Source organism: Pipra filicauda, unplaced genomic scaffold (assembly GCF_003945595.2).
Source record: "Pipra filicauda isolate LSUMZ 115617 unplaced genomic scaffold, ASM394559v2 scaffold310_size866816_pilon, whole genome shotgun sequence".
NCBI classification, from domain to species: Eukaryota; Metazoa; Chordata; class Aves; order Passeriformes; family Pipridae; genus Pipra; species Pipra filicauda.
The window spans coordinates 455,883-483,203 of record NW_024104433.1 but is presented as its reverse complement, the minus strand read 5'-3'; the positions used below and the strand labels follow the sequence as shown (position 1 = coordinate 483,203).

Sequence of the window (27,321 nt, the reverse complement as noted above, 5' to 3'; positions counted from 1 at the left end):
AATTCTCACTGCAAGGCCTGTATATCATTAGGTATCTTAAATGATTAGCTCTGCTGTTACCATCATCACCTGAACGGTGAGTAGTTTTTGTGCTTTTTCTAATCCATTTTCATGAATATTATTCATATTACCACCATTGTCATCATCATCATCATGATCACAGCAAGCTGTTAATTTTTTGTATGCCCAAAGGCAAACAAGTCATTACCTACTCATCAACAAAACTACTCATCCCAGATACACAGGTAAGCAGATTTTTGCTAGGCTGATCAGTGAAAAAACCTCGAGCCTTCCTACAAGTGGAACATAACAGGATCCTCTGAAACATTAGCACTTTTACTAAATAGAATGATATTATCACGTGTTTTTTGCTCAAAGCGGTAGTTTTGCCAGTTCAGTTCCTGCTCTACATTAAACACGTCAGCTGCAGTTGCAATGTCACTGCACAGTAGGGGAAAAACATTTCTGGAACAAATGTCAGCAAGGGATAATTTTGCAATAACCTTCTTGTCTTGTCTACAGTGACAAAAGCCAGAAGAGGACACTGCTTTATAGTTTACATTGCTGGTAACCTGTGATGCCGTTTCCTGGCACAGTAAGCACTTCTAAAGACGGAACAAGAAAAAATTGCAGAAATAAACAAAAACAGAGAGCTCTTCTAGTTTCCCATGTTTCTGGTGAAGATTCACCTTGGACATGAATTCAAACTGAAATAGACGGAAGAAAAAGCTCAAAATAATAATGGAAAGTTTAAAATTAAAGGATCAAAAAAATCTAGTAGGAAATGGCTCATACAGATGTTGAAATACCTTTACAGCGAGAAATGCTGTATTAGTACTGTGAAACACAGATACTAAAGGTAGTGAGTTCACTTCCACTTTTCCTTTGAATTGTGCAATTGTAATGGATAACCTCTGGTGTTTTACTCTTGCAAAACTGAAATCTCAAAAGCACCAGACTCCAGTTCTGATGAACCACTGATAGATACAATTACTCTCAGGTAGCTAAAGATTGTACTTAAACAGAAAGCTATGGTTTTGTGTCCTGTGTAATGGGGTCAAGGGCCAACTGCCAAAAGCATTTAATGCCTTCATCAGCAGGGGCTGAAAGTCCTCACAGAAAGCACTTGAAAACATTTAGCAACCTGCAAAACATCCTAACTTGCTGAGCCAGACTTCTAAGAAACAAAAACCTCTCCGTAGGTGTCAGGGGCACAGGAACAGACATGCTGGGACTTACCATCTTGGTCTGTGGTCACCGTGATGGCTGTGAACTGCTTGGGAGAGAAGCTCAGCTCCGAGACCCCGTTGGTGGCTTCGATTTCGAAGGTGTAGTTCACGTGCGCCACGAAGTCGAGCACCGTCACCGAGGAGTTGGTGAGCCCCGTGTGCCTGGGGATGAAGCGGATGCCTCCCCCACAGATCTCACACTGGCTGGCGTCCGAGCCACATTTCTTACAGATGACACTGTAAGTGAGATCCTTTCTTCCTCCAGTATCGCTCGGGGGGCTCCACTCCAACATCAGAGCTGTTTCGTTAATGTTAAAAACCACATTCCTCGGAGCAGAAGGTGGCCCTGCAGAGAAGGAGGGGGAAACTCGTGAGGCCTCTTTGGAGAAAAAAGTTAAACAAAAAAAAAAATCATTTTCAGGCAATTATTTGCAAATAAAAGACATAAGAGTTATGCTTCTATAACAAATTCAAAGTAAAAAATAAGAGTTATCTGAATACAATCCTTGAAAATTAAGCAGACATAATAAATGGGTGAGATCACAAGAAGCTGAATAATCTAAGTAAATTAGAATTAATTCAGAAATCATTTAAGGCAATGCAAAAATGAATTGGGAATGTCAAAACTACACTTGATAACACAAATTTGCATTAAATATCTCTTGATGATGTGGTATACTGGGCTACAGCTTTAACCACAAAATTTATATCCTTATTTTATATCTAGTAATGTAGGCTTTTCTGAGACTTAAAATATTTGATGTTTTATATGAGACAAATTAAGTAATAAATAAATAACTGCTTTGGAATAACTACAAGAGGTAAAACTGTTTGTATTAGTTCTGCAGTGCCAGATTTTTTTTTACCCTTCACTGCTTATCCCCAGGGATTTCTTTGCTACTGTTCATTAACAAGAGTTAGGTGGCAACAGGCCAAGACTATTAGGCACAAGAGACAGTTCACAAGTTTTTTTTCCTTCCCACCTGGTACCTCGTCAGCACCAGTATAACAGTGAAGACATCAACCTTGCAAGTTAAAGGTCTAAAAGGATGACCAAAAAGCAGGAGAAAAAGTAATTTTTGAAGACTGTAGGGAGAAATACAAAGCTAGTTGCAGCAGGCAGAGTACAGGAAATCTCTCATCTAACAAGCAGGTGGTAAAGCTGCCTGTGTACTGTCAGATGAACCACAAGTGACCCATTTCCCATGGATTCCACAACAGTCCAGGTATGTCCAACATGTTTTAAGCTGTTTGCTAACTTACTGTGTAGGATCACATAAAAAATACCCGGGGCTTTACATATTTAAATAGTGATTGTCCCCCTGTACTCGGCACTGGTGAGGCCACATCTCAAGTGCTGTGTCCAGTTCTGGGCCCTCACTCCAGGAAAGACATTGAGGTGCTGGAGCATGTCCAGAGAAGGGCAATGGAGCTAAGGAAGGGTCTGGAGCACAAGGCTGATGAGGAGAGGCTGAGCGAGCTGGGGGTGTTTATCCTGGAGAAGAGGAGGCTTGGGGGTGATCTTACTGCCCTCTACAACTCCCTGAAAGCAGGTTGTAGCCAGGTGGGGTTTGGCCTCTTCTCCCAGGTAACAAGTGACAGGATGAGAGGAAATGGCCTCAAGCTGTGCCAAGAGAGGTTTGGGTTGGACACCAGGAAGAAGTTCTTCACAGAGAGATAATCCCAAAATGTACCCATAAAAATTATGTAAGAAACACAGATTTGGAAAAACTCAAGGCCTTATACTCTAGATTTTGATATGTGTGAAAGGACTGTGGAAAACTCAACTGCCGACCTCTGGGTTTTTTGAGCTGAATGAGTTGAATAAACATATATTCTCAGCTCTCAACAAAATCACAGGGCACATGCATTGCTTGGCTTATCAGAGCTTTGAAAAGTTTCAGCTTTCTTTGCAGTTTTTGATCATTTATACCAACAGGACTTAAACATAAAGTTTTGATTGAGACACTGGTCAAACTTTGAGTGAGCTCTTCATTACTTCAGGGTCTCAAGCAGACTGAAAGAGTACAAGAAACATTTGCAAATGACATCAGCTAATTCTTACGCAAGTGAATTTCACTCAACAAATTGAGTGGCACAGTAAAGATGAGAGAGTCAGACGATTAAAATATAATATGCTTTCTAAACAAACAAACCAAAAATATTAATCAACACTTTTGTAAATTCCAGCTCTACAATTTGTAGCATGAAGACAAGACCTTGTGCCTAAAAGATGGTCAAACCTTTGCTTTAGGGAGGAAAACAAAAATATCAATGCTCCTCCTTTATTTTTCCTTCCTGGTCTTTGTGACCTTGTGATAAGTGTAAACTGAAGCATATGAAATACTTTAATAGGTAAGTACTTGTAAATGCAACTTGTTAACAAAGGCTCATTATATTGATACTTCATTATCTAGTGGTGTGGAAAACAGAGGTAAGAGATAGCCTTGAAAAGGCTCTGTGGTTCAAAAGCTCCTACAAGCTTAGAGTGTCTCAGATTCAGAAATTACTAAACTCCCATAAAACCACTGTGAGGTTGATGGTTCTGGCTACTCTGGAAAAGAGTCCTGAGACTGGAACAAGCTAAAACCAGCACAGATGACTTCAGCTTCAGTTCTAATTATTTATGTTCAGATGACTAATTATTCAGAATAATTATGTTTCCTCTAAAGCCATGCTGTGAGAATTAAATAATGACTGGTCTTAACAAATTCCCACTGTTAAAACCAATGAGGAGTTTTAGGAATATGGAGGATGAGCCTTAATCACGCTTACATATCTGCATAACTTTGAGTGGATCAGTAATCCCCTTGAAATAATTGGTAATATTCAAGCACTTAAAACTAAGCATGTGTGTAATTGCTTAATCACGCTTACATATCTGCATAACTTTGAGTGGATCAGTAATCCCCTTGAAATAATTGGTAATATTCAAGCACTTAAAACTAAGCATGTGTGTAATTGCTTGAAGGATTGGAGTTAAGGTTTTAAAACAAGCTTAGAGTTAATGTGAATCTGAGCAACAGCCAAGTTTTGTCTGTCTTTTTGAATTTTCATTTCCTATCAGATTTTTGTTGCACTATATGTAGATGACATCTGTAGATGGACCAATACAGTAAATAAAATACATTTTAAAAAAATATTTTTATTTGTACTAGAGAGTGAAAGTTTTTAGAGTCATGACTTGGGACTCAATCCTCAATTGTAAGAGGAAACACATACTATTGTACATTCACATTTCAGTGAAAAGGAAAACCACCATCAATTATGTTAGAGGTGTCTGAAAGTATGTGACTGTCTGCTTGCAAATGCAGAAAAAAGCCTCAAACACACTTCCTACTCAAGGCCCCTCATGCCAATTTGCATGACGATTAAATAGCTTTTTAATTGCTGTTAAATTATGCCAGTTAAACTGTGATTTCATGCAAATATTAAGCTGTAATGACATGCAGTGAATCATTTACTGAGATTTAGAACTTGGAACAAAGAGAGACAATTCATTCTAATCCTCAGATTCAACTAAATTATGTGTCACTGGGCTTTTATGAATGTGGCCTGATTGCTTTGTTATCATTTATAAATTATACAAAGATTATTTGACACATTGGAAAAACCTGGCAGCAATAACCCTTCTGCAGACATCTGTGTGCAAAGCACTCAGGGATTTCCTCATATTGATTTTTAAGGAAAACAAGTATATTGGTGAAAACAAGGGAGCCTTTTCTCACAGCAGAATTCATGACTCTGGATTTTATGCAAAAGAATAAAATACAGTTCAGATGGATGAGCATTAAAAAAACATGCAGCTCGTCTGCTAAGGTGGAACTCAGCCAGAGTGTGAGCAATGTCTTTTGCTTCATTTACAAATTACAATGTAAGAAGTATTTCTACACTCTCTGTGGAGGAGACTGACATCAATGTCTTAGGGAGAACCAGGCCTGCTCTGAAAGCAACAGAGCAGAGTTTATTCTCTTCCTCTGCGAAGGCAAAGTGAATTTTGCTGGTTTTGGAATGAAAGAGGAGCAAACCCAGCTCTGCAGAAGTCTAGTGAGGGCGATGTGTTATTTTATACACTAATGAGTGGCGAGTGTCCAGAAAAAACCTGTTGCATTTTAAGTGAAAAACTGTCCATTATTGGACTCTTAGAAGTTCGTGTTTTTTGACAACTGAATTTACAGCAGAAGAGCAAAAATTAAGCATTCCCTTAGAATATACTTGGAATCAGCACCTGGCTGTGCCCCTTGAGTTCATAATTGCTTTTTGACATACATATATACATGTGGTATAAATGAGTTGTGTCACTTGATGTAGAACTACATTTTTCCTTTTCCAGAATCACTTATACTTTTCCTATGAGACCAGCAGGAAAATGAAGCCAGTGGCTGCAAACCAAGACTCCAAGTCTGAGTATAATGATGGATTGCAAACAAATGTATAAACATATATAATATCTATATATATAAGAGCAGAGGCAGTAGAGTCAAAGACTTCAAGTATGTTGCTTGATTTTGCTGCTGAAATACTGTGTTGACTCTTAAAAGTAGAGGATACAGTTTGTGGCAGAGGTTATTGAACAGAGCACAAGTTTGTTGGGTTCAAGTTGTTTAAGCATAACATGAAAAGAGATGCATTCAGACTCAGACAACCAATATAAGTCTGCCTGACCTTGAAAAGACGGATCAATTAATCCAATTACTTTATGGTGGGAAATGTTAGACTTTATGTACAGAGTAATCAGACAGGGGATTAGATATGATGCTATTTGTTGCTCACTGTGTATGCAGAGAGATCACTGATAGAGTACTTTCATATGGCAAAGAAATACAATAAGAAGAAAGAGTAGCAGCAAGAGATTGATAAAGAAATGTCAATCAAATGAAAAGAGCCTCAGAGAAAGGGATTAACAATATATTCTAATGTAATTTTCATTTCTCTTATTGAAAATAGATTTGTATTACTGTTTTTTGCAAAGTGCACACTCTTCTTTCACAAAATGCAGCTACAGGAAGTAAAAATGGGAACTGTACAATTTTGGAAAAGCAGACACTATGCACTTTCACAGTGGGTTTGAAGCTCATCTTGTAAAAAGTGGATGCTGGAAGCTAAACTCTTAACTTCATAGTCTCTGAAATCAAGGTTTGGTTTTGTTTTTGGGTTTTTTTGTTTGTTTGTTTGTTTTCCCATAATGCTGCATATGCAAGTTTCCCAGTACTGAGGAAAAGTTCTGGAGTAAGGAATAGTGCCCAACCCTATACTGGAATGAAAAGAGAGAGAGAACAAAGTATCTACCTATCTTAGGCATATTGCTTTGCAGGACATGGGGAAGCAAATAAAACAGGCATCAATAGAGTCAGTCAAAATGTTTGAATATAAAGACATTTGTGAGTGGAATCGACTATTCACTCTGTGTTTAATTTAAAAATAACTCTCATTTTAAAAGTCCCAAGAAAAATGTCTATTTCTTATGCCACATCTCATATGTGAAGATACCAATTTGAAAACGAATACCAAAAATGCAGATCTGCCCCAAAAGGGGGTATGCAGATAGGGCCTTTTCTTACTGCACAGCCTTTTCTCTCTATGTAGTCAAATATCTTCATTTTTTTTCTAACTTTCAACTCCTTTTATTACAGCGAAGCATGGCAGTTTGGAAGGAACACTCTAAATTCCACTCATACCTGTACCTTTGTTTATTAAATTTAGATTAGCCGCATCTGCACAGATCCACCAAAAGCAGTGAGGTTGTGTTTATGACAGAAACATAACTTTAATAACTGAGAGCATAATTTGAAAGCAGTGGGGCTAAAGCTATCACTTAGGGAATAATTTGGCCTGCAGACTCTTCATTACTGATGATGAGCAAGAAGACAAGAACACAGTCTGCCAGTGTCATTTGCTCAGCTGACAATTAGTGAAATAATCATCGTTGTAGGTATAAGACAAATACATCTGCTGTGACAGTCAGTGGAGAACTGACACCTTGGAGTCTGGGCCGAGTGGGAGACAATGCCTGGTGGCACTGAAGCAAGAGCAAGGCAGAAATTAGAGTGTGGTTCACTGTCTCCTTTATTTCTTCTATCTCCCAAGATGAGGTGAGATGGGGCACTGCTCAACCTCTGCTGTGGTTCATCTCTGCCTCCACACTCTCAGCTGCTTTGGCTGATATTTGGAGAGGGCTAGCAGCAAGTTTTCCCTGAGAGTTTCCAGCCAAAACATCTCTCTGACTCAACTTTTGTTGAGAAAGCACCAGGGTGTTGTAGAACCTGCTCCCTGATGCCACAGGGCTCTCGTGCTCCTCCCGACCTTATCAATACTGGTGGGTATCAGGCCTTAAAATTGTGCTCTGAAAGATAATTATGGAATCCTAATACTACGTATGAGTAATTTTTTCAAAGAACTGTCTTTCAGAGATGAAAAACCAATGACTTATAAATAATATGGAACTTCATCTGCATAATGGATGAGTGAAACTGTCTTTCTAAGCATGAGACTGTCAAGAATGCCTGGGATGTGTTAGTTCTGTAAGTAAGTTTTTAATGGCCTGTTCTTGAGGCATTGATTTGAGTGGGATTATTTGTAATCACCATTTTCCCTGGGGGAAGTCTGGAAAACATTGTTTATTCCCTCACATATTTTATGTAAAATTGTAGGCCTGTGTTCCTTGTTCCAGACTGAGCTGAGAGCAGGTTCTGTGAAGGTGATTGGGGTGTCTGTCTAAGCCCTAAATTCCTTAGGTGGAGTGTGGTTTTTTATTTCCCCTCTAAAAACCCTACTGTTGGATAAGACAATTTTCTGCTTAGTGCCTTCAATCTGAGAAATGCAATTTTAATGACCACCCCCCCCATTTAGTGGCTGGACAATGTCTTGGTCTGTGTAATGGCCTCAGGATTGCAGAATGCCTCTAACTTTGTACATCAGATCCAAATTACCTGGTATATTCCCAACTTGCCCAGTACAGTGTCCTTTGGAAAGACTATCCTGAGCACAGGGAGTAGTACAATTCTCTCAGCTCAGTTATTTTTTCACTCAGTGTAAACATAGCAAAGTTATAGCTACACACTGATGGTTTTTACAACAGTACCTTTTTTTGTGGTTTTACATTTTAAACTTTTTGTACTTAAAATTCTGTTGAAATACTTCATTCATTTAACATGTTATTTTTTTTTTTAGAATTTTCTTAACCGTGGCACAAAATGTACTGAGATCAAATCCTCCACAAAAAGAGCTGACAAAGTGCTATACAGAAAACGGGGCATCCTAGGGAATTTTTCAATCTTAAAATTCCTTTGCTAAACAGGCAATTTTAATTGCCTATTACGTGTAAATATAGTATTTCACCCACAGATTTTTAAATGCTGCTGTTTGTTCTCAGTTTTGAGATTAAACAGATATAGTTGCTAATGACCACTAAATGAATGCCAGTGAGTAATGAACCATGAATGGAAACCTATGAGAAATATTTTATTAAGTAAAAAGAAAGCTTATGCTTTTTGTTTCTAGACCTAAGAATGCTGATCAAAGTAATAAAAATCTCTTCTCAGGATTTCTGCCCGTAGATTGCTAGGCAGCAGTTTTATCTTGATGACAGTTTTATGACGGGTTAGTCAAGAAACACAAAATTATGTATTTTAATATTTATCAAAAATTTTCATTATCACAGTTGCATAAGAAGATTAAAAAAGATGATATGCAATAGTTTTAATTATATACCTTCTGATTAGATACATCTTTTTCCTTTTTAAAAAAAAAAATCTTCTTGTCTTTTCTAGAAAGTTTAGTTTTTACTCAATTGTGTTGAATAAAATATCAATATTGTTCTTATACTCTTCATTTAAATCTGAGACAGCAGAGCATGTCATAGCAGTTTTTTTCTTTACATGACTCCAGTTTTTTGAAAGCTTTTGCACTAACATATTTTCAAGCATTTAAGATACCTATTGGTAGTTAAAACACCACATTATTATCTATATGACAGCAATTACCCTCCTTGTTTTATATCTCAGAGTTACCGGGAAAAAAGTCATCAAACTAAGAAACGTGGCTATTTTAAAGGTTCTCTAGACTAAACAGAAAAATGCTGTTTGAATTTTGATTAAAAAAAAAAATCTCTTTTGGTTAACTTGAATGGAATTCTTCACAAAATGTACAAACTTGTTGGTTTTTAAAATAAAAAATGAAATAAATGAGGCAATGGGAGAAGAGAATTGCAGACACTGGTACTGATCAGACTTACTGGTACATGCCATGGTTGGTGGGTCCTTTTCAGCTCTGAAATAACCTTTTTCACACTGACAGACAGAAGTTGCTTCTACATGGGTCAAACTATGTGGAGGACATTTGGAACACTTCACATTTCCAGCAAAAGCTTTATAGAATCCAGGCCTGCAAGCTGCAAAATAAGAAAATAAATTTCATTAATAGAAGCAAGTTTTGGTCTTTAGTAAAATCTGCTCCATGCAATTATAAAGCTCCTTCCTTCCTTGCCAATTTCCATATATATGTTATTTTGTTCATACAAATCTTCATGGTTTTTATTTTGGTGTATTGACTTAAAAAGTTAAATCTGTTCTTGGTATATAATGGGGAATCATTAAAAGAGACTGCTTCACAACTTACAGACAGTCCTCACTGTTGCTTGAAATTGTACCCAGACAACTTCACTAATATCACTTAACAAAAGAGCATTACCTATGTTTTATGTAGGTTCCATGTGGTAACAAGGAAGAGTGAGATAACTTCTTATCTGACAGAACTATTTATATGCCTTCCTTATTCAAGTAACAGACACTTGCAACACTTTGTATATTTACCCTCACAACACCTTGAGGGGACAAGGATGACACGCCTACATAAGGAGAGCAGAACCTCATGTCCCTTCTTTGCTGGCCTTTAAAACAGAAATGAGTCATTCAAATAAATCTTATCACAAACCTGCCAGGTGTGCCTTTTGAAATATTGTTTTAAAACCATCCTCAGACTTCATCACACACATTTAAACAGAGATTTCTTTCTTTCTCCTGCCAGCTCCCACATCTACACACTGCCAGCATGTATTGCAGTTACTGTCTTGGGGCTTTCCGATGTGAGAACAGAACAAATGAAAGAGCAACTCCAACATGTACAGACTGCACAGACTCCTATTCCTTCTGACTCCTCCAGCAGTACAATGGAAACTATTGCTGTAAATACAATTTCAAAGATCCATGTGGCTTTTTCTCAGTTTAACATATTCAAGGCTATTTTCTTTGCATCTCTAGAGGAACGAGGCAGTATTTCCTTCTTTGGTAATAAGACACAGAAAAAATTTAAAATTAGATGTTTTTAATAAGTGCCCCAAAATATGCATTTGATGGATGCAGCGTAAGTTCATATTAATGGAGTAGTTAAAAAGTATTAACTCATAGATTACATATACACTGATTAGTTTTTCTTCTGATTCCAAAGGCCTCTCTTTAATAAAAGCAGTTTCCCTCGTAGCTGAATGAGGTGAGATGACACTGAAGAAGATAGCTCTTGATTTCCTCTCAGAACCCAAGAGCCAATTTTTGAAATGCCATTTTAAGAGCTTAATTTTGACCCAAAAATTTCAGCAGTTCTCCCACTGTGTTGTTCTGACTTTGCTGAATAGACATTAGGGAGGAATCCTGCCCTGCTGTCACTGACTCAAAAAAAAAGAAAACAAAAAAAGGAAGTATTTCTGGTGTTAAAGATAAGAGGGGTGAGAACAGCAGGGATTTTCCCCTTGAAAGTAGGCTACTGGTCTGATACAACTGTGATTATAGTGAGTGGTAATTTTCCACTGATTGGAAAGACAGCAGGTTTGGTGCATGGAAGGAGGCAGCACTGCAGATACAGGCTGTAGGCACCGATTCCTCTTCAGTTTTGGTGGAAGAAAGGAAGAGAGGAGGTAAAGCAGAAAAAAAGGAATAATGTTAGGCTTGTTCTCTCTCCCTTCCTATTTTCTCATACCCAAATCTGCCCTGGTGAATATTAAATTCTTGCTCTTAATAACTACCTTTCAGACATGATGTACAATACAAAGAAGTTTGTGACTAAAGAGTTGGCAATTCCAGGCTACAGTTGCAGTCAAAGCAAAATGAGTGCTCTTTAAAATCTCTATTACTTCTAAAATTCACATCTTCCCATTCTGAAATCTTTCTTCCTTTCTGTCCCCCAAATGACATGTCACTTTGGATCAAAAGAAACAGCATTCTTTTTCAAGGGCAGTATTTTGCCTATATTTCAAGCCTTTCACCATTACAAAATAAAACTCAAGGATAAGACTCAATTCCAATTTAAAAAAGCAAATGTTTTACTATGAAATTATATTCTCTATTGTATTTAAAGCAATTATGTTTTTGACATGGTAAGTCTCTTTAAAGAAGGCACATATATACACATAGAGAAGGTGGGGGGAAAATAGTGGATTAAAAAATAGATAATTTTATTTCTTTTGAAGTCAACTCAAGTACACTTATGCTTTAAGCCAAGTATGTACTACAAATTCTGTGGCAGGGGGAGATATCAGAGAAGCTTTTCAACAGATGTTTTCAAAGCTATTAGCAACCCACTCCCCATTCAAAGGTAGAATCACACAATCAGGATTATTGGGTACCTGCAAATAAAAACCAGCCCTTCATAAAAAAGATACAATAAGACAACATGAAAGCCCCCAAATGATCACAACCTTGGGATAACTCACCTCTCTGGATAACTCAGTGAAAGAAAATAAACTGTTACTCGGTCAAAATCAATGAATATGCAGCACAATTCTGACATACAGCACTTCAGCTGCTGTGCTGTACCTCAGCTTAGACTCTGATAACAATTATTCTGTTTCAGTGGCACAGTTAACCAAAATAATTGCTAAATTTACCATTTTCCATAGAAAATTTGCGGAGACCAGAGCTGTTACACAGGTTTTCAAAAACTCATTTAGCAAATGCCTTAACTGAAATACATGTCCCTCTGAAGAAAAGAAAAAGACTTTCTCTGTTCCCTCAGCCTTTATGTGTCTTTGTGGAACTTAAGGCTGTATAAAACCACTGTAAGCCAACTGTATCTTACAGCAATTCCAATCAGAACAGGAAAATTGCATAAAGAGTGGTACAAGCATTGTAATTTCCCATTTATTTGTGACATTTTGTACGTTTGTACACGTTCTGCTACGAGATTGCATTACTGCATCTAAGTCACTGTGTGTGACTGCAGGTTGTGATATCAAACCATACACAAGCACTAGTTGTATTCAACTTCAGAGTCCTAAAGTCACAATAAGGATTCAGATATGGCTCTATAAAGGGATTATCAACAGGTTTACTTACATACCTGATAACCAAGTTCCTCTGACTTTGCCCACCTTCCTCGTATTTCCATTGTTTATTCTTCTGTGGCAGTTTCAGCAACACAAAATTATTTAGTGCACAAACTGCCTCGTGGGCAAAGGAAAAAGTCAAAACCTTTTAGTTATAAATGGGTTGCATTTTTGTATTTGAAGAAGGAAAAATAACCATCTTTTCCATGCAAAATTTTTTCCTATGTAAATGTATTGCCAGTTAAAAGTTTGTTCCATGTGTTTTTGTGTGCAGAAAGTTTACTTTTGCATGGGCTGATGAATCAGTATTTTCAAAGTATTTCTCACAACATTTTCTTCACTCAGCAAATAGTTTTTCATCTGTCATTTTCACAAATTCTTTGTGCATATCTTAATGTAAACTAAAATTTAAACTATGAAAAGCTGTCATCTGAAAAAGTTTCTAATGATGACTACTCAAAAAACCCTAAAGTTTGTTTTTATCTGTGTTACCACACAGTATTTTTCCCTACCTTCCAAATCACTGCCAGGCATCTTATTTCCCCTAATGTTATCTAACAGAAGTGACTTTGTGAGCTACTAATTATAGGAACAGTATGGAATTTGACTTTTGTAAAGCCTGGGGGAAGATAATATATTGTCTTAATGGCTAAGTAATTAGCAGGGTATCTGAGTGAACAATTGGAAGACACTAAAGTTTTCTCCAATGACATACAAGAGATCATGCAGAGAAGCACTGATAATTTAATTGGCTTCATAAAAGATAACACGTCCACGAACGTGCTTTGCTGCAGCTTTGTCAGGATTCGACTACGAGGTTTTCAAACCGTAGAACTTTTGTAATTAATTTTCCTTATTTAAAGTTGAATATATGGCATTGAGTTTTGTTTGTTCATTTTCAAGGATCTTTCGAAGTGCCCAGTCCAGTAAATAAGTTGATTGCTACAAAATGCTGCCCTGGCCTCTCTTGTAGAAGAGTCTTTACTGCTTGAGGCTGTTACAGCCATTAAGTTCTTCCCAAACCTTGGGGTGTACAATGTAGAGACACAAAATCCAGAAAATGCAAATCATCTTTGTGGTCATAAACCTTGTTGTTTAAAAAAAAAAGAAAAAAAAGTAGCATTTTCACTGCTCTGTGGGAGCATTTCATTGTGAAAGAAAGAAGCTGATTCCAGTTTTCAGCTGTTTCACATCCAAATTGACCACTACAGAGTCAGTTGAAGTGGAGGGAGTCCAAAGGAAATCCAGGAGCAATTTTAGGTGTGTCTGACACTGTTGGTCTGTGTGTGGGAAGACATTTCTCATGAAAATGGATTTTTTATAGCTTGCTGAGAACTCATCAATCAAATTAAAACAGAGAAGACTCTGTTGTCATTTACAATGAATGGCAACCATCAGTAGCTGTGGGAGAGGTGTTTTAATCCACCTGAATTGCATCATTTGTTATGCTTTTCCACCTCATATATTCTTTGAAAATTGCTTACTGAATCTCACCAATGCACTATGAGACTGATATCTTTCATATTTGCTATATTCTGACAATATATAATGATTTTAATTTTAAAGTTCTCTCGCCCCTCTGATATCTGATCAGTATATGGAAAGGACAATCTAATAAGGCCTGTTGTCTTCTACCACTGTGCAGAAACAAGGAACTACGATACTACTTTAACCAATTTATATTTGAGTAAAAGTGTCTAGAAAAGAACAAAGAAGTATCTAGAAAAGAACAAGAGGACAGAATGTAACAAAATATAACAAAATATGCACATTGTATATTACAAAAGGCAGAATACAATCTCAAATCGAGATTAGGATATTACAGAATATCCTAATAAAGGTCAGAAAACAACCTTTTATTGTGAGTACTATCTGGATAAATAATCTCAGGTCTCTTCTTTCCCACACGATTCTTGTTTTATTCAGGTCATAAATGGAATGTAAGAGGGGATTCACTTTGGTCATGTTCAAACCGATAGTGAGACTATGCAGGATGAATTGCCAGAAACATGAGGCATCATGAAGAACCCCAGCCACCACAGATTAGACACAATGTTAACAATGGTTTGTTGAAACCACAATAATAAAAGACATCCTGTATCGAGAAAGCAAGGCTCTTGCTTGACATAGTTCCTGCAGATGGTGAGGAGGGGACAAGTGACACCCCTAGGAAACAGTGACAGAATGATCCCACTTTTGGAGGACAATGGACTGATTTTCCTTTTCTGTTTGTTATAAATTTGATGGATTTTATTTCTGGGTGTTTTGATATGCACTTAAATGAAACTGTGTTTGTATGCTCCAGTCAATCTCTTCTCTTACCAGTATCTCTGCTCTTTAATATTCCTGTTCTTTGATTTGGAGAACAGATAGAAGCATTACTCATACCCTTGACTTTGGAGAGGAACAAGGGTGAGGAGATAAAAAGGGTAAGGTATAAGGCTGCTTCTTCAAATATAACTACATAATGAAGATAGGTAAATGAAATTAAATGTTCTTCCTCTTTGTGTTAATTCCTTTTCCCCCCCAGTGACTTATTTTCTGTCTTCCCATATTTCAATATTCTATTGAGGTTGTTTATGAAAACAATTAGAAGAAATGACAATGGAGATAATTGGCACATATCAAACAGTATTTTCAGTTCACATCTCTGCATTTTTTTGTATAAAACACTAGTTTCAATGCAATTATCGAGCAATTATTCAGGTCACACAGCATGTTTTTAAAGAATATGAGGTTTATCCAAAAAAATACATACACACAAGACAGACAGTCAATGATATTAATTTTACTGCTGCCTGTCACACTGGTTACAACTCAATAGCACATCAAAGAGCTGGGTCTGTCCCACACAGCACAGATGAACACTGTTCTGCACTTCTAAAGGTGCTTTGTCAGCTGCTTCTCAACAGCTTTTAAGTTGGCAACTAAAGGCTTCTGATAACAACAAAGGGAAACACCTTGTTTGCCACCGTGGTGACTCAAATAGCTTTTGTGGTGTGAAAATATACATCTAATTAAAGTGTCCTTTTCCCATATAGAGCAATAATTACTCAGTGACTCAAGCAGCTTTTCATATTGCTGCTGGAGACTTTCAAAGCCCAGTAATAGAAGGATTCTCAAAGGTCTAGGAGGAAGATTGTCAATCTGTATTCTGGTTTCCCCTTAATCTACAAGCAAGACAGAGCCAAGTGACAGTACAGGAATAATACAAGTACCTTGTGCTCCTTTCTTTTGTTAATCACTTTCACAGGTTGTACCCATTGTGTTTGTCCCCTATTTATGGATTTTTCCCATAGGTTTATATTCTATATTACTAACTTTTTAAAACTAACTTGACTAAGGACTCACCTCCCCCCCCCCAATAAACCAACATAAAACCCCATCCTAAATACTTTCATATGTTGACTAGAATTCAAAAATATGATTCAAAATGCATAGGTACTACTAAAAGAAAGAGATGGAAAATGTTTTCAATACCGATAAAATTGTTTGCACTTAATTCTTAGAACTAGATGAAATATTTTGGGGCTGAATTATTTTTTCCCCAAACTAACATAGTAAATTAAATTTACTACTACGACAGGTAGATGGCAGGTAAGAATGTTCCAGCACGAATGAATACAAAATTAGCAAAATTAAAAGCAGGTAAAAATAGGTTCATTTGATTGGAAATATCAAGAACTGAAACTACAGATGAAGACTGTATTAAAAAAAAAAAAAGCTATTCACAACACAGACTACAGTGCTGAACACAAAGCATCTGCAACCTTTTAAAATTAGTCCTTAAACATGTTTCATAAACTGTGCTGATGAGTCAAAAGAGTTATTTTTTTTCAGAAAAGGTTGTACAGTTTCATTTTGTTAGGTCCTTTCATACATGCCAGTGAAAAAACAACCCAGGCTAAAATGAAAATAAAATCAGCTTTTGTGTCGCTTAGATAAGTCTGGGAGAAATTAGTTATTATCTTCTGACGAGTAAAGGTGTGTCAGTGATTTAACACACGATTTAATGTGGTTAAACACAGCAAAGAGGATCATACTTGTTTTTGGCATCTCTGTCAATAAAAAGGCTGCCTGGGTAAAAACCAGATGCTAACAGAATGGCAAAATTCCAGTTTTTAACTGCACAGAGACTGCACTACCACACCACTGCTGCCCTTCATTCCTGGCATCATCAAAAGGGATCACCATTAAAAACCCCACAGGTGACATTTGCAAACTTTGGTTCAACATTTTCAAGCTGGGCCACCAAATTTCACTATTTGCTCCATGAAATGAAAACCTGAGTCCCTAAATATAAAAGTATTTCCTGTACATGGCCCTAAAGACCTCTTGTTAATTGGGGTTAAGGGGGTAAAGGCAGAATCCAGCCCCCAGTTTCTGTAGCTGCTGCTGATACCTGTTGGCAACTTCTGGCAGGGGCACTGATGCTGGAAGGTCCTCACCTGGCACACTGTCTTGAAGTGGTGTCTGTGATGTGCAAAGCACCAATAATGCCAAAAATAGGCAGCTGTTACTATGATGAAAAATACACTACATTATATTTGTAGAATCAGGAAGAACAAGAAGTCAAAACATCTCATAAAATCGACAGAAAATGGGTACTTTTTTAGTGATGGAAGAAGAGAGACAAAAAGCAACAGGATGCACCTCCTGGGAGAGGCAAGCAACTATTTTTCACTGACTTGTGCTGCTGACAGTGTTGTGGGAATCTCTGAAATCTAATAAACTGTTTGAGGTGGACATACTCAAATGCACTGCTCCACAGCCAAATTAGTCTTTATTTCTGTTGATATTTTATGGACAGACCCCATAGAAAATCCACAATTGGAGAGATTTCATAAATCGTTAAAGGAGATGATATAAACAGGATTTTCTACACTGCCTAATTTTTAAAGGAAGATAGTGAACAAAAGAAATGAGCCAGGCTAATTAAGGCACACAATAGAAATGGTAATCAAGGAATGTGACAGCAGTGAAAAAGAGGAGAAGTAATTTCCTGCAATATACTAGTGCATACTCCTGGGATCAGGAAGGTCTACAGGAAATTAATGGAAAGAAAAGACCATGGCAGCTCCAAGCTACCATCTCCAGCATCTCCAGTAATCACCTTTAACTGGAAAAGGAGAAATGTAACCCTGGGAACACTTCAGGACAATGCAGCGCTGGAATAAACAGAAGAAGTTACTACTTTAGTCCCAAAACCTGTCCCCAGTAGCTGGACATTAATATTACACTTTATTTTAAAATATTAATAATGCTTTTTCTTTCTTTTTCTTTTTTTTTTTTTTTTTTTAATTATTGTTTCATTATTGTAAAGCTTTATTTTTAAGAAAATGCTTTCTTAATTCCTTCAGCACTGTCCACTAAAAAGTAACCTGGGACAAGGGCAATGCAAAGGAACATTCTGTTCCTGTGCAAATCCTGAAAACTGGAACACTAGATAATCAGCTGCAGTAGCCAACACCTCAGCATCTCCCCTGCAGGGTATCTCTAGGGTGGATGAAGTATTTATCTACTCAGATGTCCTTTCTTGTTTGGGAACTGGCAACACAAAGGACCAAAAAAGGAGGAGCACATTTCAGTAGCCAGCACTAGTCAGAAAAGCTTACTGGCACACCTCAGAGTAGTGGAGAGAAAGCTTGAAACTCCAGGCAAACTTTCATTAAAGTTCTATTTAACATGTTTAGTTCACTGTAAATGCACAAGGCAAGGCCAAAGGGAAGAATGTGTGCACTGTCTACTCTACCTGCTGCAGGCTGGGGAGGCACATCCCTCCTTGCAGTTTTGAAATTGCTCTGTATGGTTCTTTACTTTTCCAGAGGTTAAAGAAGGAAACTTGCTGCTGTAGCCTTCAGACTAAAGCGATGTGGGAATCAAGAAAAGCTGCTAGACCAAGGACATCATATCATAACACACATAGGGAGTAGCTTAGTTAACATTGCTGGGGCTATTCAGCATATCAAATTATTTCCATAAAGGAAAGTTGAAATAGTGATTAGGCTACAGTTGTAGCTGGAAGGAGTTTTTGAGGGGAAGGGATAAGGCAGGAGTGTGATAAGTTTCTCAACACTGTAGTGAATGCAGCAATAAGAAATATAATTTATTATAACTGCAGAAGGAACCTGTGTTTGCTGCAATTTCCCTCTATCATTTCAAGGGGAATTAGTGTCCAACTTGAAAGGCCATGAAGGCTTCTCTTTTCACAGAATCATTTATGTTTTTATATATATAAGTAAACATATATACACACATATATATATAATATATATGCTCCTGTATAACTGAAGATTAACTCATCAGAAGGCACTGTGAACAGGCATTAGACCACACCAAATATTTCTTTCTGCAAGAGGAAAAAATATCCTGCATCCACTTTATGGCTAATTCCTGTTGCACATTACCTTACTCTAAAACATTAATGTGAAATCAGCATTTCTGTATTTCTATAAGGAGGTGCCTTTTCTCTCTGTCATGAGCAGAGGATTGCTCTGCCATGCTGGAGCTGCCACAGGGACTGAATAAATAGTCAAGGCCATTCAAGATATGGCCTCTTCTTTTTCTTCCTTTTTTCCACCTTTTATGATAATAATTGTAAAATTATGGATCTCCCATTTCAGAATTGCATGGTTAGCTTTGTTGTCTAGTTGAAGTAAGTATCTGTTATAGTGTTTGTAAGGTTTTTCCCCAGTATCATAAATACATACAGGTAGTGGCCAATATAGTGCTGATTTCCAAAAAGATTTTTTTTCTACTGGAATATTAAAAAAGAGCTCTCTTAGAGTAGTGATAACAGTTATGAAATCATCATCTCTTGGTCTAAACATAATAACTGAATGCTAGAATATTGCCTCCTACTATTAGAAAGATTCAAAGTGCCTCCTACCAGATATATGTACAATATATAAAGTGCTTTCTTACCAGATATATGTACAAAAATTGCTGATCTATAGAGAGCAGTTTGTCAATCATATTATACACTTTATCAAATGTTATTACACACCTGTGATTCTTCCTCTCTGTCCCTTCTACTGATGCTATAAACTTATGTTTCTGTCTTATCCCTCTCCCAATTTTTCCTTCCATCTTGCCCCTCCCAGTATGTGAAACCTTTCTGTTTTCAACTCCGTAAGTAGTTAAGTAGATAATTATATATTTTTCTTTTTCATGTAGAAGAACAGACCATTTGAATCTGCAGATGCACCTGTCTATCCATAACAAATTAACCTGCTAGCCTGGGTTGATTAATTCCTATGAGAGCAATTATTTAATTTGTTTCACAGGTGGAGTTTTTTGGGAGCAGTTTTTCTGAAGCTGTCAGATTTTTAATTTTTGAAAAAGGCCAAAGCTCCCAGCCTGCTGGTTGTTGCAGTGACATTTTTTTTTGGCTGGCATTATGTCAGACTGATTTTCTGTGTAAGAATAGGAAGTTACCAGAACAATTCCCAAATAATTAATGGCACTTGGCTTCATGCTTCCAAACACACTCGAGGTGTACACTGAAAGCCTACTAAAGCTCCCTCTGACATGACTTACTACTTTATTACAGAAGTGCAGAGCAGCTTTCCAGAGAAGGCACATCTTGAAGGAATGTAATATTCTTACAGGCAGTTATTAACAATAAAAATCTGAAGAAAAGTGCAGTTACTATTTACAAGGATATAGTTTCTCGTTTTGGCCTCACTATAACCCTGTAGTTTTTAATGATTAAAGATCTCAATCTAAGATTTTTTAGGTTCACTTCTTTCACAAGACCAACTGCTAAAGCTTTACAATTCTGTTTATTTTTCTTCTCTGGGTAACTGTCTCTCTTACACCATTATAATTAGCAAGAAATAATAGCAAGGAGAATACAATATAACCCACTTTAATAAATACTTTAAATAATCCAATATTTAAAAAGAGAAGATTAGAATTATGCTTACATTTTTCATTATGATTCCCAAGATCGTACATTCAACTATAGAGTTGTATGTATTATTTATTTAGTTAATTATTTACTTTCATATACAAGTCAGGAATTTGGGCACACAGACAAAATTACTGTAATTATGGGGAACATATAAATGCCCCAAACCAGATAGGTAATTGTATAGGTGTGAAATTCCTGGGGCAAAAAATACTGACATGTTCTCACAAAATCAGGCATTTGGCCTTTGAAACAGAATGCTTTTAGATGTGTTTGTAGAAAAACTCACAAGCCTGATTTTCAAACACACCAAACATGACTAGTGACTCCCAAACTAAACCTAGTTCTGATTTACCCTATTCAGTAACGAGGAAAACGAAGTTCTCACTCTTCTGTGAGAACCAAACACTATTTTCTTTTGTATTATGTTCCCAAGCTTACAGGAAAATAATCTTCTTGACTGTTAAAAATTGTTTCAAACCCATCTTTGTATTCCTACATTACTGTGCTAAATACTATATAATTTTATTCTATTCTACCATTACTGTAAGACACAGAGTAACACAATGTGTTATTTCTCAATAAAGTCAAATTCAACCTTGATGATTCTGTGATTCTCTGATTCACCTCAGTAACATGCTTAGCATTCAAATACTGATTACAAAGTGGTTGTTAATACATCACGATTTAAACAAAGCTCACCATTTTGCAGTTCCTCCATGATACTATTTTAATTTATATATTTATACTGCAATTATATTATAGTATAAATAACAAAGCATATATTATTATAATACTACTATAATTTCTCCATCCATTCAAATATCCAGTTTATGGCCATATCTAGTACAAGCAGACGATATTTTAGACTAAAAGAACTGTAGGTTGTGGTGTCTGCCTGTAAAATACATATTTTTATAGATAGATTCTGGTCTCAGAAACTTCACTGCTCAGGCTGCCAGTGATTTCAACACAAAAGGTCTTTATTTTTGTGTTATCAAATATTACTGTCCATCTTTCAGAACATTATTCCTTAATTACAACCAATGACTTGTCCTATCAGTGAATGACTGGTAAGAAAACAAGACAAAACTGTTTTGTTAGAAATAGTAATTTAATAAAACCCCAAAACTACCATGCTTTAATACTTTATGTTTGTATAAATGATAAAGTAAAATTTGAAATTAATAGTAATATTATATGCAATGGCAGAGTGTAGTGCAGACAGTGTAGACAGATGAATAGCAACAATAAAATGAATATCAACTTTTGTTCCATCAATCTTTGTCAGCTCAATGACACACTGGAATGGTCTGTACAGGGGGTGCACAGGTTTCTGCCTTGTTATTCCTGTTTTATATGTATATGTATAAAAAATTAAATGGAGGGAAGTCAGCAGAAAAATTGCTCATTTGTAGTAGAATGATCTGTACAGGGGGTGCATGCATTTCTGCTTTATTTTTTATATATATATATATGTATATGTATATATACACACACATATATAAAATTAAATGGAAGTCAGCAGAAAAATTTTCAGTAGTCTTGACCAAAGCATTCTTGAATTTTTTATTATTTCATAACCAAATACTGCCAACTTCTCCAAATCCACCCCCACTGCAGCATTTGGATTTATGTGAATTTCAATATATAGGCAATGCCTTGGTGAACCAAAGGAAAGCTCTGAATACTGTCTCAAATATTCCTCTATTATAAGACAGGAATAAATCCTTTGATGATGCAAATGCACCCCCATTTTAATAAAGTAGAAATCATGAAGGTGCCCTTTAGCAGAAGAGGGTTTCTAATTTGTGTTTCACCAAAGCTCTGTGGGATATATCTTCAATCCTCGTGTCTGGAATGTTTCACATGATTGATGACAAGTATCAGAGTTAAGTATTTCTACTGAACACACTGATATTTAATAGGAATCTCACAGAGATGAACCATGAATTTAATATGAATTCTCGAATAACCAAGTTGATATGAAAAATGCTCCTTCCAATAACACTTCTGGTATTGATAGAGAAATTTGAGCTTAAGAACACAGGTAAGTACTACTATGAAAACATATAAATTCTGCATAAAATCTGAGTGCTTCCTAGGTTTGCTGAAGAAATATCAGAGGCTTATTTCTAGTTTTCAGCTATACTTGATGCACGCTACAGCATTAAGTACTTTCTAAAGGAAGAAAATATCATTATCTCCATCCTCAAAAAAGCCAAGCCAAAACCTTAAACTTAGAGAGGTAAATGGGACTTATTCAAGATCTTCTAGCAGAGACAAGGTCACACAGCTGATTATCCTAGTGTAAGGCCTTCACAAGTCATAGGCCAGGTAGGGCTGTACCTATTTAAATGATTATTTAAATTTTTTAATAGGTGTATGTGTTGTTGGTAACATTTCAGGGTAACCAGACATTTCTAAAAACGCAACAAATTTTATATATATAACTTTAAATATTTAACAGATGATCAGACGTGTAATAACGCCCAAAAGAAAAATAAATTCAAAGTTAGGATTACATAGTCTACAAAAACGACGACTACTGATGCTGCATCCCCATTTCTCAACAGATTGCGAATTCAATTCTAGTAAAGTTTAACTCCATTGCAGCTTCTAGACACTAATTAAGAAGCATGCAGAACAGCTGGGGGTTGAGTTCATAAATATCTGTGTAGCCACATGACAGAAAGCAAGAGAGTCACTCACTGAACTGTGGACTCTGGTTGTGTCTTAGTCTTACAACAGTTACCATCACATTTATTTCACAACTGGGGGTGGCAGATTGCTTGTATATGGTCAATTTTCACCTTTTTTTTCCACTCACATTCATGTTTATCATACTGTGAACAAAATGACTGGAGACAAAGGTCAGGGTCTACAATTCTGACAGCAAATGAGACACTGCTGCCACCTTTCAGTATTTTGAACTGTAAAACTCAGTAATCTGCATTTATCAAAATAATAACAATGGACTGTACCATTGGGCATATATTTTTTTACACTATACACTTCTTACTTTATAGAATAATTTTTTAATAGAAAGCTGGAGAGACAAATAGCCAGCTCTGTTAAAATCATCTACAATAACATAACTATACTTGTCATCTACTTTTCCCCTACAATATAAAATCTCACATCTGCATGTTTAGTTTTAGAAAAATAGAAAAGTATTTGTCACCCTCTTGGCAGAGCATTTAGAGAGTATTTTAGTTATAACTTAGTTATTTTAATTTCACTGTACAGTCATTGGTAACTATCATTACGATCATCTGTTTTCCTGCATAATAGATTTTTTTAGTTTTGCTTAACAATTTCCAGATCTATTTCAAATATCATATATATTAGAGTGACACATGGATCATTTGGTTTATTTGCTTCCTTGCTGGTTTCATTCTAAGAACTGGAAATTTTTCTTCTCTACCATCATGATCTTACTCACCTCCCAAACTGTTTTTCCTGGCCTTTCCTTCTGCAGGAAAGGCTTTTCTTATCGACTTTTCTTATCGACTCATTCTGTTTTTATGAGTATTGGGGCATAATATACCACACATATTCTGTACTGAAATTTTGTAATGAATGCACAAAAATACATTAATTGTATTTGGGAATTTGTCTAGAGAGTAAGTTGTATAGTCATAAGCAGCTCAGGGAGCTGGAGTTGTTTAGCCTGGAGAAAAGGAGGCTTGAGGTGATCTTATCACTCTTTACAACTACCTGAAAGGATTTTGCAGCCAGGTGGGGTTTGGTCTCTTCTCCCAGGTAACAAGTGACAGGATGAGAGGAAACGGCCTCAAGCTGTGCCAGGGGAGGTTCAGAATCACGGAATATGCCAAGTTGGAAGGGACCCATGAGAATCATCAAGTCCAACCCTCAGCCCTGCCCAGGCCCATCCCCAAGAGTCACACCCTGTGCCCCAGGGGATCATCCAAATGCTCCTTGAGCTCTGTCAGCCTTGGTGCTGTGCCCACTGCCCTGGGGAGCCTGGTCAGTGCCCAACCATCCCTTGGGGGAAGAAACTTTAATATCCGACCTAAGCCTCCCCTGACACAGCTTCAGGCCCTTCCCTGGGTCCCCCACAGAGCAGAGCTTCCCTGCCCCTTCTCTGCCCCTCCCCAGGAAGCTGAACAGCAGTGAGGTCTCCCCTCAGTCTCCTCCAGCTGAACACACCAAGTGCCCTCAGTGTCCTCACACGGCTTCAAATCAAGGCCCTTCCCCATCCTCGTTGCCCTCCTTTGGAAGCTCTCTTCAGGTTGGACATCAGGTACAATTTCTTCACCAAAAGGGTGGTTAATCATTGGAATGGGCTGCCCAGGGAAGTGCCAGAGTCACATTCCCTGGAAGCGTTCAAAAAATGACTGGATGTGGCACTTAGTGCTATGGTTAGTTGACATGGTGGTGCTCAGCCAAAGGTCGGAGCTGAAGGTCTTGGAGGTCTTTTCCAGCCTTAATGATTCTTTGACTCTATGTTCTCCCATTGCTTTGTTTCAAAATATCACCTTGTACATTTTCTGCCTGTCTTGTAGCAGTATTCTATGTACTATGAATTATTATCAGTGCTGTTTAAGTCTAGGACCCTGAGTTCCCAATTTGAAAAGGTCCCATAAAACACCAGCTGTTCTCTATAATTTTATTAAGAAAAAAAAAAAAAAGAAAAAGAAGTAAGTTATGTGATTACTCAGTGAAAACATGTGCATCTCAGTATGGTGATAGGGGAGTCAAAAGAGGATAGTGCTTTGTTTCCTGGGAAGTATAAAATAGAACAGATTTTGATCCCACTGCATCACAGGCTGAATTTGCATTTTGCAGTATCTGATGCCCTGGTAGAGATTGGAATCTTCATCATGCCACACATACTACAGACAGGGACTGTTTCTGCTCCTCACAATTTGGATACATTTTCTGAAATAAGTTTAATTTGATAACTCAGAGAAAGCAAAGGACAAAAGGGAGATGATGCTTAATGCCATTTATGTGGATCAAGACCTTGTTTTGTTACGAAATGTAAACATTATTTAAACTAAAAACATTATCTTGTATTACCTAAGGACCGTAAATAACAATCTTTTAAATTTGTAATTCTTACAATGATAAATGTTTTAGGGTTCAACGGAGGAAGCAATTTAGGTCAAAAATGGAAATAGATATGAAATTAGTATGTCTCATCTCAGTTATAAATTTTCATGTATACATTTCAAATCTATCACAGCTGATAAAGAAGAGCTTGACTGGCAGTCCAATTAAACAAGGCACAGGACTGGAGTTACAGATAATTTCATTTAGAGGTAGTATTGGTCTAGGAAAACATATACATCATCTCTCATGTTATGCTTAATAACAGCTCAGGCTACAGATCTATAATTTATAATTAATTACAAGCTTTCTATCCTCCTCCCACTTTTTTTCCATCCTATATTATAAATACTGTACTTGCAGAATGGATCCTCATAAGTCTCTTTCAAACAGAACAGCAAAGCATTCAAGACATACAAACATCACACACAGAGGCCTCTCAGTTATATTCCCAGTCACTTGTTAATACTTGGAAAAAACAATGATCTCAGAGCCTCTTTTTTTTTTAACAGAAAAAGGACTCAAGACTGCAATTAAAAAACATAAGAAGAGGAAAATTCAACAGAAAGACGATGTCCATGAGTTATATATGTTACAATATTGCTGAAATATAAAACTGGAAGCAACCTCTGTTCAGTGGTACATGAAGCATCAGCCTTCCTAAAACTTCTAGTATTTCCTTCATTATCACAATTAAGCCTTTAAAATTTAATTCATAATGTTACAGCTGCTCCTTTATAGGCTCCTTTTTACTGTAAAACTAAAGTACATGCAATCTTAACAAAGTCTGTGGAATAATGAGATTTGAATCAACTATGAGACCCTTAATCTTAATTGGCAAGAGGTGTGGGAAGATGAAAAATTTCCTTTCCCTATAATCTAATCAAACCTTGCCATATCAGCTTCCAGATTGCAACGTCAGCATTTCCACTGAAGGGCTGAGCAGGAGGTTAAGCAAAAATTAATTGTAAACATTAATGTAAATACCAAAAGTTCATCCTGGTCACACTAGAAAAGCCACCTCAGCAACATTTGTGTTCTCTCTTGTGCTCTCAGTTGTGTTGCTGGCACTGCTTTCACCATCCCAGCCCTGCAGGCTGAAGCCAGAGCTGTATTTTCCCAAGGGTTTAGTTGAAAATGGGAGTTACATGTTTTCACGAGAAGCCCACAAGAGCTCAGTAATCAAAACCACTTCAAACTCATCTGGTCAAAGTCAAAGCCAGGAGGAAATTTAAACTCAATTCTTAATTCAGAAAGAAAATCTTTCTGCAGGAGCTTTCAGAAGAGATTTTCTAACAGCTCTCAGTGTTGCAGCAAGGCAGGGGAAAGACTCCTCTGTTGGCAGTGAAAAACTGGAGTTTAAGGCTGTGCTGACATTGCACTAGAGCTGCAGCAACATCCCCGTCCTTGATGCTGATGCTCATCAGGTGCATGGACACTTCAGGACATTGGGGAAAGGCACACATATTGTCCCTGAATCCTGATGAATAGCAGTCACAACTCATCTCCAGAAAGATGGAAGAGACCTCATCTGAATTTCTAAGAGCTCACTTTGATGTGGTACAGTACTGTCGCCATGAAGATGAGAGCACTGTTCAGTCCAATGTGACTTAGCCAGCTAATAATACACCTGAGAGAGGTGACAGACATGAAAAGATGCCTTTCCCACCCACTTCAATAACTGTCAAGGAGCCCAGGAGGAAGCTGGGGAAACACCACACCACTGCTGAGGCAAACATGGGAAATCCTCGAGATTCTTGTATTATCCATTCTTGTAACCAGTAACAAAG

The 27,321-nt window shown here is 37.0% G+C and overlaps 1 protein-coding gene across 7 annotated transcripts in view; it reads right to left on the bottom strand.

The window, feature by feature from the left end:
* Positions 1-27,321, bottom strand: part of LOC113988882 (ephrin type-A receptor 6) — a 441,232-nt gene that overhangs the window by 210,143 nt on the left and 203,768 nt on the right. For 6 of the 7 annotated variants that reach the window (XM_039383481.1, XM_027722867.2, XM_027722865.2 and 3 more), the window contains exons 4-5: positions 9,463-9,618; positions 1,240-1,575 (exon numbers count right to left, since the gene is read on the bottom strand). In XM_039383481.1, coding sequence (XP_039239415.1) covers positions 1,240-1,575; positions 9,463-9,618 — 492 coding nt within the window. Of the gene's footprint in view, positions 1-1,239; positions 1,576-9,462; positions 9,619-27,321 lie in introns of those variants that run through there. The other variant, XM_027722872.2, reaches the window with a different exon arrangement.